The 15,854-nt window shown below is 37.5% G+C and overlaps 1 protein-coding gene across 1 annotated transcript in view; it reads right to left on the bottom strand.

The window, feature by feature from the left end:
* Positions 1-15,854, bottom strand: part of RAB3GAP1 (RAB3 GTPase activating protein catalytic subunit 1) — a 95,137-nt gene that overhangs the window by 68,771 nt on the left and 10,512 nt on the right. The window contains exons 4-5 of the mRNA XM_081095380.1: positions 9,989-10,121; positions 8,834-8,912 (exon numbers count right to left, since the gene is read on the bottom strand). Coding sequence (XP_080951506.1) covers positions 8,834-8,912; positions 9,989-10,121 — 212 coding nt within the window. The remainder of the gene's footprint in view (positions 1-8,833; positions 8,913-9,988; positions 10,122-15,854) is intronic.

Genomic DNA, 15,854 nt, shown 5'->3' on the forward strand with positions numbered 1-15,854 from the left:
AAAGAACATTTTATAGGTCCTTAGCGCTATTTTAAAATTCCATCTCAAAATTACCAGGTCCTTTCATATGTCTCTCTCTCTCTCTCTCTCTCTCTAGGCCTTTCATATGTCTCTCTCTCTCTGACTAGCAAAAAATACATTAAAATCACAAAAATAAATTTTTAAAAAGCCAACATAATTATTCAATTACAAACACAGTTCATAAGACTGTTTGTGGACTGTTCCTTTTATTGCTGCTGCTGTTTCCTTATAATGACCACAGAGTGACTGAAGCTGAAGGTCTGACAAAGGCAAAACCATAGAGAAAAAACGTGTCCTCAGTTAAACCTAGCTGTACTTTCAGTGTATTTTTCCCATCTCAGTAGAGCCTCCCCAGGCATACAGCATTTATGTTCTCACTTTGTGTGTTATTTTCATAGTGCTGCTATAACAAAATATCACAAATTTGGTTGGTTAAAACAATCCAAGTTTATTATCATACAGTTCTATAGCTTGTAAGTCTGACACGAGTCTCACCAGACTAAAATCTGTGTTCCTTTTGGAGGCTGCAAAGGAGAATCCATCCCTTGCCATTCCCGGCTTCTGGAGGCTACCTCATTCCTTGGCGTGTGACCTCTTCCACCTTCAAACCCAGGAACAGCAGGCCCAATTCTTCTCTCATCACCTCACTCTGACACTGACTTTCTTCTGCCTGTTCTTCCACTTTAAGGAACTCTTGTTATTACACTGGGCCCACCCAGATAATCCAGGATATATCTTAAGGTCTGTTGATTAGCCCCTAATTCCATCTGCTCCATTGATTCCTTCTTGCCATGTAACCTATATTCACAAGTTTTAGGATGTGGATATTTTTTGGAGGTAGAGAGGTTCATAATCCTATTTTCTTATTAAAACCTCTGCTTAGTAAAGTTCTCATGAATTTACATTTGGGTATAAATGTCTGCTATGGCTAACATTTGTGTCATTCACAGTGCTATAAGTAATAACAATTAACTAAGGGAATAAATCCCTAATGATGGTTTCAGGAATTAGCTGTTAGAAGATTTTTAAAGGACACGTTATATAAGGAGGTAGACAGAAGCATCCAACAAATCACATCATTAAGATCAATTATCTTGCCAAACCATAAAAACTAATCACATCAACATACCTTTTAATGACCAGTTTTATAAAATACCCTTAAAATAGTTAAACAGGTTTAGGAGCTAATCTGACAGGTGCTTGATATAGAAGCTGAAACTACAAGATATCAAAATTAGATGTAGATCAATAAACTAGAATAAAATTAAACATTTGACACAAATGTCAAATTTCTATTTTTGTTTTTTCCCCAATATATTTTTATTAATTTCAGAGAGAAAAGGAGAGGGAGAGAGAGATAGAAACATCAATGATGAGAGAGAATCATTGATTGGCTGACTCCTGCATGTCCCACACTAGAGATCAAGCTCGAAACCCAGGCATGTGCCCTGACCAGGAATCAAACTGTGACCTCCTGGTTCATACGTCAACACTCAAACACTGAGAAACACCAGCTAGGCTCAAATTCTATTTTCTAAAGTTTGATCTGAAAATATAGTTAACCACATATAAATTTTCTCATTCTGACAGGGTCAACTTATACTGATTGTATATAAATGATATGAATATTTTGCAAAATAGTTTTCAAATCTTCAACATCATTGTTTTAGTATTAAGTTTAGTTTAATTTTTTTGAAGGAAATATTTATAGGTAAAAACTTCTTGATATACTTATTCTTCAGTTGCTAAAAAAGCATGTTGAGTAATTTATAATCTTTTAAATTGCAAAGATTTTAGTATTTAACAATTATAATTAAAAATTCTATATAGCCCTAGCCAGTTTGGCTCACTGGATAGAGCGTCGGCCTGGGGACTAAAGGGTCCCAGGTTCGATTCCGGTCAAGGGCATTTACCTTGGTTGTAGGCACATCCCCAGTAGGGGGTGTGCAGGAGGTAGCTGATTGATGCTTCTCTCTCATCAGTGTTTCTAACTCTCTATCCCTCTCCCTTCCTCTCTGTAAAAAATCAATAAAATATATTTTTAAAAAAATAAAAATTCTATATAAAATAGAAGCATTAAAATATCATGAAATCTTCCTAAGATTCTCTGTTCACATTAGGCCCAAATTACACAGATCCCTTCTCATCTTTTGCCATTTTCAACCCTCTTTCCAGACTTAATCTGTCTGAAAAGGCGGCACCTCCTGTGAGCCTGCATCAAGCCCGAGCTGCCTGTCTGAAGGCATCTGTGAACAGTGTTGCCATTTGTTCCCTTTGCTGTCCCCTTACTAATAATTCCAAAGCTCACTGATACAGGGATCATATGTTATCCGTGGTATCCCAGTATCTGGCTTATAGTAAATGTCTAAAAATAATGTTTGCCTAATAAAAGAAAACATATGCTTTTAATATGCCTAATTATCAAATAATTCTCAAAAGTTTGGTTGTTGGCCTTCCAATCTTTAAAAGATTAAATTTTAAAAAGGGAAGCAATATGGCAGACTGACATGACACAGGCCCCCTCCTTGAAACACACCAAACTGCCTGATTAAATATGACAATGCTTTAAAAATACATAGCTAGAAGTGAAGGAATAAAGAGGAGATTACTGGGGGACAGACACAAAGAGGAAACTGAAAGCCAGAAGCAAGCACTCAGGTGACTCTGAGAAAACCCAGGGTTTTGGGATATGGGTCCTCAGGGCTAGGAACTGGGGATTTGGATGCTACATGACAAGCTTTTTAGATGCTAAAAGCCTATCAGTATGACTCACAGATGTGTCTACAAAACTGATGCTTTGACAGACTGAATTTTTAAAACATGCAATACCTAACTATTTAGTTGGGGGCACTGACTTCTTTTCCCTCAGATTGTCAAATTAAAAATAAAAAATGATAATAGCCAACACAACAATAGCTATCTGGTGTGAATGAATCAAAATTATACCTATTTTTTGTTAGATTAGCAAAAATTCTGTTTTGGTGTGCTGCGGAGTTTTAATAATTAGTTTATGTGTGCAATGAGATAAAAAGGTTGAAAATTGCTGGACTCAAGAGACTGAGAATGATAGAAGGAAAGTCTATTTATGTCTGAGAATATCATATATTTTAGCCTAGTAGCAATAATGTGAACTATATAACTCTGAGACTGATAAAGTATACTACCCCAGGGAGGTGGTCTGTGGCATGTATTCAGACTATGGTATGTCCAAGAATACCCCAATAATAAATATAAGTAAGGCGAGGCCTGGAAACTATGCTTCCAGAAGCATAATATCACTTGGATATTACATCCACAACTATGCCCGTGCTTAGGAGGAAATAGTAAACTGTATGTTTTCAATGATGTTACTCATCTCTCTACAAAGTAACCTAAACATGCCAGCTTCCTTCTGCTTTATAGTTTACTGAAGAATTGTCTGTGCAAGGACTTTCCATCAATCCAAATCAGTACAGAGGTTGTTACATTTTGAGTGGTCCCTCAGGGATATGGGTGTAGATTAGACAAAGAACTAGAACTGAGAGTTTTCTTAAAGCCTGGATCCTAGAAGGGACCAACACCTCAATAAAATGAGAACTCCAAAGACAAATGGTTTCAGTGAAAAATTCTACCAAACATTTAAAGATAACGTCAATTTGACACACCCGCTTCCAGAAATTAGATAGAATACTTTCCAACTCACATTATAAAGCCAGCAATACTGATACCAAAACCAAACTATAAGGAAACCACAGACAAATATTCATCGTGAACACAGGCAGTCCTCAATAAAAATACAGCATATTAAATCCAGCAAAAAATAAACACACACACACATTATACAAAAGGTGGGGTTTATAGTGGGAATACAAAGCTACCATATTACAAATCTAAAGAAGAGCCCTGGCCAGGTGGCTTGGTTGGTTGGAGCATCGTCCCATACACCAAAAGGTTTCGGGTTCGATTCTCAGCAGGGCTCAAATGGGAAGCAACCAACTGATCTCTCTCTCTCTCTCCCCCCCCCCCCATCCCCACTCACCCTCCCTCCCTCCAAAATCAATAAACATATCCTCAGCTGAGGATAAAAAAACAACCTAAACAAGGAACAAATGATCATATCAATTTAAGCAGAAAAAACATTTGACAAAATTCAACATCCATTCATAAGAATTCTCAGCAAATTAGGAATAGAAGGAAATTCTCTCAACCTGATAAAGAGCATCTTTGAAAAAAACCTCTATGAAAAGCTTACAGCTAACATCGTACTTAATGGTAAAAAACAAAATTTTCCCTTTGAAATCAGAACACGGCAAAGACATCCATCCTCACCACTCATATTCAATATTTTATTGAAAGTCCTAGCCAGCTTAAAAAAGCAAGGGGGGAAAAAAGACATAGAGAGGAAAAACCAAGATGGCGGCATAGGTAAACAACGGAGTTAGCTGCCTCGAACAACCACTTCAAAAATACAACTAAAAGATGGAAGGGACATCGCCCAGAACCACAGGAAGACTGGCTGAGGGGAAATTCTTCAACTAGAAGGAAAGAGAACAGCATACAAGACTCAGAGGAGGCGCAGTGCGGAAAATACAAAGGTGCGGAGGTACGCGCGGAGCGGGCTGGTAGCTGAGGGCGCGGTTGTCGTTTTCAATCGGGAGGGAGTCTCAGATTCTGAGCTCCAGTTCTGGGTGAGTCTCTAGGGACCCAGACTCAAATGGGAGAAGCGGGACTGGCTAGCATCGGTCGGAACGTGAGGGCAGCTTTCTCTCCGAGGTTTGCAGTGGTTGCTGGGACTCTGAGAGGCAGAGCCTCTGGGGACAGGACTGAGAGCAGCCATAACTGCTCCCTCCACACGCCCTGTTGATCCGGTGCAACCCGCCCCGCCCAAGCCCTGCACAGAGCCATTTGCCAGATAGCCTCAGGCAAAGGCTAGATTAGCAACTCCCAAGAGGACAGAAGTTTTCCCACTGCAGACACAGCTGATTCTCACAGCCAGTTGGCCTGAAGGTCAAATCCCCCTAGTATTAACTACAACAATCAAGGCTTAACTACAACAAGACTGCGCACAAAGACCACTAGGGGGTGCACCAAGAAAGCATAAAAAATGCGGAGACAAAGAAACAGGAAAAACTGTCAATGGAGGATATTGAGTTCAGAACCACACTTTTAAGGTCTCTCAAGAACTGTCTAGAAGCCGCCGATAAAGTTATTGAGATCTACAAGAAATCTAATGAGACCCTCGATGTTATGATAAAGAATCAACTAGAAATTAAGCGTACACGGATTGAAATAACGAATATTATACAGACTCCCAACAGCAGACCAGAGGAGCCCAAGAATCAAGTCAAAGAATTGAAATGTGAAGAAGCAAAAAACACCCAACCGGAAAAGCAAAATGAAAAAAGAATCCGAAAATATGAAAATAGTGTAAGGAGCCTCTGGGACAACTTCAAGCGTACCGACATCAGAATTATAGGGCTGCCAGAAGAAGAGAGAGAGCAAGATATTGAAAACCTATTTGAAGAAATAATGACAGAAAACTTTCCCCACCTGGTGAAATAAATAGACTTACAGGTCCAAGAAGCGCAGAGAACCCCAAACAAAAGGAATCCAAAGAGGACCACACCAAGACACATCATAATTAAAATGCCAAGAGCAAAAAACAAAGAGAGAATCTTAAAAGCAGCAAGAGAAAGAAACTCAGTTACCTACAAGGGAACACCCATACGACTGTCAGCTGATTTCTCAACAGAAACTTTGCAGGCCAGAAGGGAGTGGCAAGAAATATTCAAAGTGATGAATACCAAGGACCTACAACCAAGATTACTTTATCCAGCAAAGCTATCATTCAGAATTGAAGGTCAGATAAAGAGCTTCACAGATAAGGAAAAGCTAAAGGAGTTCATCACCACCAAACCAGGATTATATGAAATGCTGAAAGGTATCCTTTAAGAAGAGGAAGAGGAAGAAAAAGGTAAAGATACAAATTATGAACAACAAATACGCATCTATCAACAAGTGAATCTAAGAATCAAGTGAATAAATAATCTGATGAAGAGAATGAACTGGTGATTATAATAGAATCAGGGACATAGAAAGGGAATGGGTGACTATTCTTGGGGGGGAAAGGGGTGTGGGAGATGTGGGAAGAGACTGGACAAAAATCATGCACCTATGGATGAAGACAGTGGTGGGGAGTGAGGGCGGAGGGTGGGGTGGGAACTGGGAGGAGGGGAGTTATGGGGGGAAAAAAGAGGAACAAATGTAATAATCTGAACAATAAAGATTTAATAAAAAAAAAGATTTAATAAAAAGAAAAAGGACATAGACTATTAAAAAATAAATAAAACTAATCCTATTCAAAGACAGCATGACTGTTTAGATGGAAAACCCTAAAGACATTACAATATTCATAGAATAGTAATCTAGTAATGTCATTGGATATAAGGTCAATGCACAAAAATCAGTACCATTTCTACATACTAGCAAAAACTAGATGGATTTTTAAAATAATAGCATTACAATAGCTCCTTAAAAAGAATAAAGCAATAATTAGGTATAAACCTAACAAAACATATCCAGGATCTGTATGCTGAAAACTGTAAGACATTGATGAAAGAAATCAAATAAAATCTAAAAATTTGGAGAGACCAACCATAACCAAGTTCATAAAATGGAAGACTCAGCATAGTAATGATTCAACTCTCCCCAAACTTATCTAGAAATTTAAAACAATTCCAATCAAAATTCCACCAGGACTTTTTGTACATATAGCCAAACAAATTCTAAAATGTAAATGGAAAAGTGAGGGAGCCAAAACGACACTGAAAATGAAGAATAAAGTTGGAGGAGGCATAGTAGCTAATTAAATACTTACTATAAACTACAGAAACCAAGAGAATCTAGACATAAACCCAGTTTGATTCCGGTCAGGGCACATGCCTGGGTTGCAGGCTCCATCCCCAGGAGGGGGCTTGCAGGAGGCAGCTGATCAATGATTCTCTATCATTATTGATGCTTCTATCTCTTTCTCCCTCTCCCTTCCTCTGTGAAACCAATAAAAACATTTTTTTAAAAGCTTAACAGAAATTACATAATGGCACTGAGATTCTGATAAACACACTATATGCCATTATATTATTAAATCCTCACAAACACCCTTCAGATGCATTTATTTATTATGCTGACTTTCCCAACGTAGAAACTAACATAGAGAAATTAAGTAACTTGCCTAAAATTGCCAACATAATAAGTACTTAAACTAGAAATTAAATGCAAGTTTGTATAATTAGTGTCTGGCCAAACAATAGGTGTTCTGTTAACATCTAATGAAAGTCCTGCTCTATAACAGGGGTGGGGACCGTCTGGCCCGAGGGCCGTGTAAGGCCCACAAAATCATTTGGTCTAGCCCTTCCAAGGCAACTGCAAGCGGGACTCGAAATTCAATAAATCTAGGTGCTTTGTCACAGCAACATAAATTTATATTAAGCAAACGATGTTATAAATATCCAATGGCCTTGGCGGAGAGAAGGTTCCCCACCCCTGCTCTATAATATCATGCTGCCTTCCAATATATTTTGCCATGTTAATGTATATATTCACATTTAAATTACCCATTTAAAGATCAGGGGATTCTGATTAAATTAAATGGGTAATTTATTAAATTCTTTTTATAGTTGTTTAAATTGTTTTAAGTTCAAAGTTTTTAAAATATCATACTAAAATAACAGTATTTATGAAACAATATCCAGTTTATTTGCACCTGCAAATAACTCTTACTTTTTTTAGTGTGCTACATAGTCTGCTTGCTATAGTAATCACAATGGAATGAACAAAAAAGAAACAAATACAGATGTTATCATTTTCCCCTTTCTTAGAAATTCTTTAATAAAAAAATTACACACACCAACAGAATAATTTAAAACCAGTATATAAATTCCCTTTATCAGGTCTTCTTTCTTGACTATGGCTCATACTTGGACCATTTTGGTGATGGTGTGTTTTAATGCCACTCTCTCCAAAATAAAGTTCAGATATACTTTGAGTTACTAAAAAAGATAAAGCGCTTTTAAATGTAATATGCCTTTTTTATTAATGTATCACATTTATAATTTAGAGCTTTGATGTTATCATGTAACTGAGATCAACATTTTTTTTTCAATTCCATTTCCAACAATATATGTTAACTTTTCTATGATATTTAAGTGTTCTATACAAATCATCAGAATTAGGTTAGATACTACCCTAGATATGATATATACTGTGCAGAAAAGAGTTAACAGCAGGCCAGTGACTGCTATCCTTAGGATAATCTACTTGCAAGGCCGACCTTTGCTGGCACCTGGGAACTTGGATTTAGGGAGGTTTCTCACTTCTGCTCTAACTGATAAGAGTTACTGTGCCTAATATGTTTGTACAAACAATGTAGTTTACACTGAATACCTGCTTCCTTATGGGAGTCTGAAATTTTGTTATTTATCAGTCAGAAGGTGCCACCCCCAATTAAAAACCTGAGAGCAGAGCCTCTAACAAGCTTCCTTGGTAGGCAACATTTCATGTTGTCACAACTTGGTGCTAAGGAAATTAAGTATGTACTGTGTGACTCCACTAGGAAAGGACTCTTAAGCACTTGTTCTGACTACAAACTTCGTCTCAAGCACCTTTTCCTTTTGCTGATTTTGCTTTGCATGCTGTCACTGTAATAAGTCATAGCAGTAAGGGCAGCTATATGCTGAGTCCTGAGGGTCCTCCTACCAAACCACTGAACCTGGGCAGTCTTGGGGCCTCCCCAACAAACTTCCTAAAAGTTCATCCGAGTAAAATGTATACCTACCATCTTACCAGGCAATGTGCTCTTGGAGGAAAGTCATTATTCATACACAGCAAATCTTGCATAGATTGTGGAAGAACATCTACAAAAACATTAGATAATGAAAAAGTTAACTGTTCATTCTAAGACAGAATTTTGTAATATGATTAAAGAAACATTATAAAACACGTCTTGCTAGTCCATGTAGTTTCGCAATTGCTTAAAGATTTAAACCTAGGGCTAGCACTTAGATTTGGGGGAAGAGGAATGTCTTTCTCTCTCTTAGCAAAATGTCCTTAACTGATCAGAAAAACTTTTTTAAAAAATACATATTTTATTGATTTTTTACAGAAAGGAAGAGAGAGGAATAAAGAGTTAGAAATATCAATGAGAGAGAACATCAATCAGCTGCCTACAGCACACCTCCTACTGGGGATGTGCCCGCAACCAAGGTACATGCCCTTGATTGGAATCAAGCCTGGGACCTTTCAGTCTGCAGGCCGACACTCTGTTCACTGAGCCAAACCAGTTAGGGCCTGACCAGAAAAACTTTAACACACATCCTGCATATTTATTTTCTAAACGAATAAAGGGTATTTGACTGACAGCTCCAAAATTTATGTATTTTTAATGTCTTGCTCACTCACAGTTATATACTAGTATATCTCAGGACAAAGATATTGGTGGTGATCTGACCTATAAACAACTATAAGCACATTTACTGAATATCTGGCATGGGCCAGGTAGTAGTTGCCTAATTCTCCATAACACCTTCTCTGATCTTTCCCAATTAAAAACAATCTTTTCTCCCCTGAACTCTAGGAGAACTTCATCTGTGCTTTGGGATGGCACTTTCTACCTCCTATTACTGTTATTTAACTATAAACCTTATCTCCCCTACTGAAACATAAATTTAAGTTTGGGTTCAAATGGACTTAGCAGAGTAACTAGCACATGGCAGGCGTTCAATAAATATTTGCTGATTTAATTAATTTTTAAATGATGCTGTGATTCTTCCTCTGAAAAGATCACTTCTACTTCAAATGTACTGGTGAAACAACTTTGCATATGTAAACATATCCAAAGGATACTACATAATCAAGAGAACTAAATTCGTATTCAAAATGACAATCAATCCTACAAGTCAAGAGTTTAAAACACGTATTTAAAAAAGCCTACCTTCTAAAACTTCATCCTTTCCTTCTTTATCAGTAGATTCTTGTACAAGATAATGATGAGTAACTGAGAATTTGAAGTCGGCAAAGAAAATTTCATCTGATTTCTCTTCCCATGTGCCAGAAGTAAATATACCCTGTATTTAACAATAAGAGGGGGGAAACATTAAAGTATTCAATAGCTACCATTATGTTAATTAACCACAGGAATTTTTTTCCCTTTTCCTGCCAACTAATCTAAGTTTCATCCAGTATCTTCCACACACTAAAGAAAAAGGAAAAATATGTAAGTGAATAAAACAAAGAGGAACTTATTTTAGAAATGATTTATCAATGTTCCTTTTAAAAAATTCCCTAGAATATAAACTATCAAGGAACTTACAAAATAATTATTTTCAAGTACTTTTTGTGAGGTGAGTCTCTATATAAAACTAGAGGGCCAATGCATGAAATTCATGCAAGGGGCTTGGCCCTAGCGGGCCCAGCTGCCTCATGGCCCCACCCCCATCGTTCTGGAAAGTAGTTCCACCATCCGGTCTAATTAGCATATTAGCTCTTTATTATATAGGATCATAAATATCCGGGGGTGGTGGTGGGTAGTAAGAGATCAACCAAAAGTCTTGTATGCATGCATAGAAGCATAACACAGACACTAGGGGAGTGAGAGTATATGCTGGGGGTAGGGGTGGCTGGGGAGAGGTCAATGGGGGAAAAAGAAGACATATGTAATATTATATGTAATACTTTAAACAATAAAGAATTATTAAAAATCATAAATATACAATAAATCCCATGCCTCTTCACATGCAAGAAAAACCCCACCTTTCTACCAATAGCAGAATCCCTGAGTTACTTTTAACAAAAAACGATGAAATTTTAAAAATTATAAAGTACATGGCAATAAAATATACTTTTATAAAATCTCAAATCAAATAACATCACTACAACACACAGCATTATGGAATGTAGAAATTGCTTCATAAAAAAGCAGTTTGTAAAATCAATTTAAGTGATGTGACATCAGTAATAAATTAGCTTAACAGGTTTTGCAAGCTTCTTTATTAAGCTTTGGAATTCAAATATTTTCATTTAAATAGCAATTTGTATTTGAATTTTTCTTATACTTTACTTTTTAAAATTTTCAATTACAGTTTACATTCAATATAATTGTTTTATTTTAAAAAAAATCTTTATTGTTGAGAATATTACAGATGTCCCCCTTACCTTCCCATTGCCCATCTCCACCTGGTTCCCACCCCATCCCAACTCGGTTCCACCTCATCCCTATCTTCACCACCCTGTCTGTGTCCATTGGTAAGATCTTTGGTTAATCTCTTCCCGCCCCCAACCCCTTCCCTCTGAGATTCATCAGTCTGTTCCATGCTTCCATGCCTCTGATTCTATTTTATTTATCAGTTGATTACGTTCATTAGATTGTTTATTTTGATTTTTAGATTCAGTTGTTGATAGATATGTATTTGTTGCCATTTTATTGTTCATATTTTTTATCCCTTTCCCTTCCCCTTCTCCAAGAATACCCTTCAACATTTTATGTAATACTGGTTTGGTGGTGATGAACAACTTTAGCTTTTTCTTGTCTGTGAAGCTCTTTATCTGACCCTCAATTCTAAATGAGAGCTTTGCTGGGTAATCTTGGTTGTAGGCCCTTGATATTCATCACTTTGAATATTTCTTACCACTCCCTTCTGGCCTGCAAACTTTCTGTTGAGAAATCAGCTGAGTCATATGGGCAACCCCTTGTAGGTAACTGCTTTTCTCTTGCTGCTTTTAAGATTCTCTCTTTGTTTTTAACCCTTGGCATTTTAATTATGCTGTGTCTTGTTGCGGGCCTCTCCCGATTCCTCTTGTTTGGGACTCTGTGCTTTCGGGACTTGTAAGTCTGTTTCTTACACCAGGTAGGGGAAGCATTCTGCCATTTCTTCAAATAGGTTTTCACTATCTTGCTCTCTCTCATCTCCTTCTGGCACTCTCATAATGTGAATGTTGGTATGCTTGAAGTTGTCCCAGAGTCTCCTTACACTATCTTCATATTTTTGGATTCTTTTATCTTTTTGCTCTTCTAACTGGGTGTTTTTTTGCTTCCTCATATTCCAAACCCTTGATTTGATTCTCAGAATCCTCTACTCTACTGTTGATTCCCTGTAAATTATTATTTATTTCAGTTAGTGTATGCTTAATTTCTGACTGGTCCTTTTTCATGTCTTTTAACTTTCTCACTAAGATCCTTGAAAGTCTCAAGAAGATCCTTGAGTAGCCTTATAACCATGGTTTTGAACTCCGTATCCAAAAGTTTGCTTGCTTCCATTTCTTTCATTTCTGATATGTTCTTTGTCTCCCCATTTTGGCTTGTATTTGTTTCTGTGTATTACATAGAACTGCTATGTCTCCTGGAATTGGTAGAGTGGCCTTGTGTAGTAGGTGTCCTGTAGGGCCCAGTGGCTCAGCCTCCCCAGTCACCTGAGCTGGGTACTTTAGGTGTGTCCCTGTGTGGACTGTGTACACAGTCTTGCTGTTGACCCTTGATTGTTGTTGGTGTCACTGGGAGGAGTTGACCTCTAGGCCAATTGGCTGTGAGCACCAACTGTAGCTACAGTGGGAGAGATGCTGTGCAGGAGACATCCCTATGGAGCAGGACTTGCTTCAGTGGGGCTTCAGTCCTCACTGAGTCTTCCCCTTGAGTGTGTTACTTATGGATGTGTAGAGTTGTAATCTGCTATGGTCTGAAGCTGTCCATCAGGTGCACTGGCTCTAGGGCCTCCAGGGAGGTGCAAAGTCAGCCACTGCATGGGGCCACCTTGCAGGAGTTATTTGAATTGGGCTTGGAGATGCCCAGGCAAGGCCCAGCTATGAAGCAAGGCAGGCTCATGCTAGTGCAGGGCCTTGGTCCTTTTATTGTTAGGTTTGGGGCATGCTGACCCAACTGCAGCTTGTTAAGAGATTTTAGGAAAGTTTGAAGCCTCAGCAAGGACAGCCATTCATATGCAAAAGCCACTGCAAATGGGTGAGTGAGGCTGCAAATTGGATGAGGCGGGATCTCAGGGAATCACCAAGGCAGAGCAAACAAATATGGCTGCCAGTCAGTCCTGCCACAGAGGAGGTGCCAGCACGTGAACAATGACCCCTGTGAGCACCTCCATCTGGGAGAAAGCTGCCCCGATTTCCTGCCCTGATTCCAGACATCCAGTTCCTCCTGGAATGTGTCTGGGTCCCCAGAGCCTCATCCTGGCACTGGAGCTCAGAGGAAGTGGGACCTTTAAAGTTCAGTTGGTGCATCAGCCCTTTAAAAGGAACAGCTGGGTCTCTAGCAGCCTCCTTGTCACTCAGCCTTAATCCCCACTAGTTTTTATAGTCTGTAGTTAATGGCAACTTCTCTTCCCAGTTCTGGAACCCTGGGCTGGGAGGCTGGGACCCCTTGCTCCTCACAGGCGGCCTCTGCAGAGACAATCTCCCTCCCGATCCAAAAGCGGCACACATGGGTGCCAGTCCAGCCCATTCCGCGCCTCCATTCCTCCTACCAGTATCAGTGTGCTTTCTTCTTTACTTCTCTAGTTGTAGGACTTCCATTCAGCCAGATTTCAGATGGTTCTGAATGATGGTGTTCTGTATTTTAGTTGTAATTTTGATGTGGTTGTGAGAAGAGGCAAGTATAGTTGCTTTCTTAAGCTGCCATCTTGGTTCTTCTACCCAATATTATTTTGTATTCATTTTGAATGTATAGAATAGTGGTTAGGCAATCATATACTTTACAATATGGTCCCCCCCAATATTTAAAGTACCCACCTGGCACCATACATAGTTATTACAATATTATTGACTATATTCCCTATGCAGCACTTTACATCCTCATGACTATTTTGTAACTACCAATTTGTTTTTCTTAATCCCTTCATCTTTTTCACCTAGTCCCCTGAACTCCTTCCCCTCTGGCAACCATCAGTCTGATCTCTGTGTCTATGAATCTGTTTCTATTTAATTTGTTCATTTATTTTGTAAACAGCAATTTTTTTTGGAAAACATTTTAATTAAAAATCTTAAAAAGCATCCTTACTTATGCAACATAACCATAAAAAAGAATATTTCTCATGGAGCCTCTAATCTCCCATAGCTATTCTTTCCACTGGAGAGGTAGATAGTCATGGCAGCATAGCATCATTAGGATGCAGGGAATACCAACCCACACAGATAGTCCCAAACTAAATAGAAAATATGTAAGCAGTAATGCTGAGTTACTGAGCTTTTAAAAATTATATTTGTTTATATCCCAGTATCCTGAAGCAAATACTATTTTTAAGCTTCTGGTGAATAGTTTTAAGAGAGAGAAGCCACAACAGCAGCAGCTAACATTAACTGAAGACAGTCCAATGCCACAAAGGGAGTAATAGAACTAGAATTCCAAAACAAGCAGTATGACTTCTCATCACTATGCTATGCTGTCTCTTAAGGATGTCCCCTGCAATTTCCTATTATAATAAAAACTTAACACAGTAACAACAAAGAACTCCGAAAACTTCCAATTTGAAAGAATAGAAACTATGATAACATACTGATTTTTTTTCCTTTCTGAATAATATCCAGAAAAGTTATAGACACTATGGTTACTATTTAAAGGAAAAATAAAAAAGGGGGGAGACTATAAACTTTATCTTAAATAATCCTATTCCTAAAAACATCATAGGCAGCTCAATGTTGCTTTCATTTCAGAAACCCTGTATTCTCATCACTGATTCTCAACTGTCTAGTTTTCAAAAACTTTAGCTTTAAAAAAACCTTCACCCCTCCTACTCCAATGATCCATAAAATACTTAAATTTTCTGACAGAATACAAATAAAGGAATATAAATTGTTTGTAATGTTTGTATCAGTCCCAAGTTTGACCTTTAGTTATAACTTAGTTTGGGAAGTTTTCACACAAGAGAAAACATATAATTCAAATTTATTTTATGTCTGCCATGTAGACTTTAAGCACTAAAGTATAGTTGACTCTTGAATAATATTCATTTGAACTGCACTGGTCCACTTATATACAGATTTTTTCCCAATAAATACTAAAAATTTATTTTCTCTCCCTTATGATTTTCTTAGTAACATTTTATTTTCTCTAGCTTACTTATAATAAATACACAACATGTAATACAAATACAAAATATGTGTTAATCAACTGTTTCAGTCAACAGTAGACTAAAAGAAGTTTTATGCAAGTCAAAAGTTATATGCAAATTTTCAACTGTGGTAGGGATCAAAGCCTCTCACCCACAAGTTCAAGGGTCAACTGTAAATTTCATTCTAATCTACTGAGTGAGTGTAAAAAATATGAACTCATTTCAATACTTTTATAGTTTTTATTCTTCTATTATTATTCTAAAGTTAACGATTCTTCGTCCATAAATTTTTCAGTGAGATAAGAGTCACTGATTTAACTGGGCTATTATCAGATCATACCATATGTAAACTTAACATCTCATAAGAAGTACTTACAATTTTTGCTGACTACATAGAATCATAAAATGGCTAAAAAAAAAAATTAAACAGTCATTTCTTTAATTTTCCTGTCTTCAAGCAGTATCATACTCATACCACCAGGATCTTTTGTCTATTTTATTAAAATTCCAAAATGGGCCTTAGACATCTATTCTAATATTTCCACTATATAATTTTACATTTACTTAAATCTGAAACCAAAAAAATGCATATTAAAATAGAAACAATATGGATTTAAAGGCAAGCATGTCCTAGATATAACTGTGCTTACGCAAACTACTGGCAGAATGACCTTGGGCAAATTACTACCAGTATCCAAAGTCTCATTATCATCCATAAAATGAGATAATATTTTATATTTCATCAAATAT

Source organism: Myotis nattereri, assembly GCF_964212035.1.
Source record: "Myotis nattereri genome assembly, chromosome: 7".
In the NCBI taxonomy this organism is placed as follows: Eukaryota; Metazoa; Chordata; class Mammalia; order Chiroptera; family Vespertilionidae; genus Myotis; species Myotis nattereri.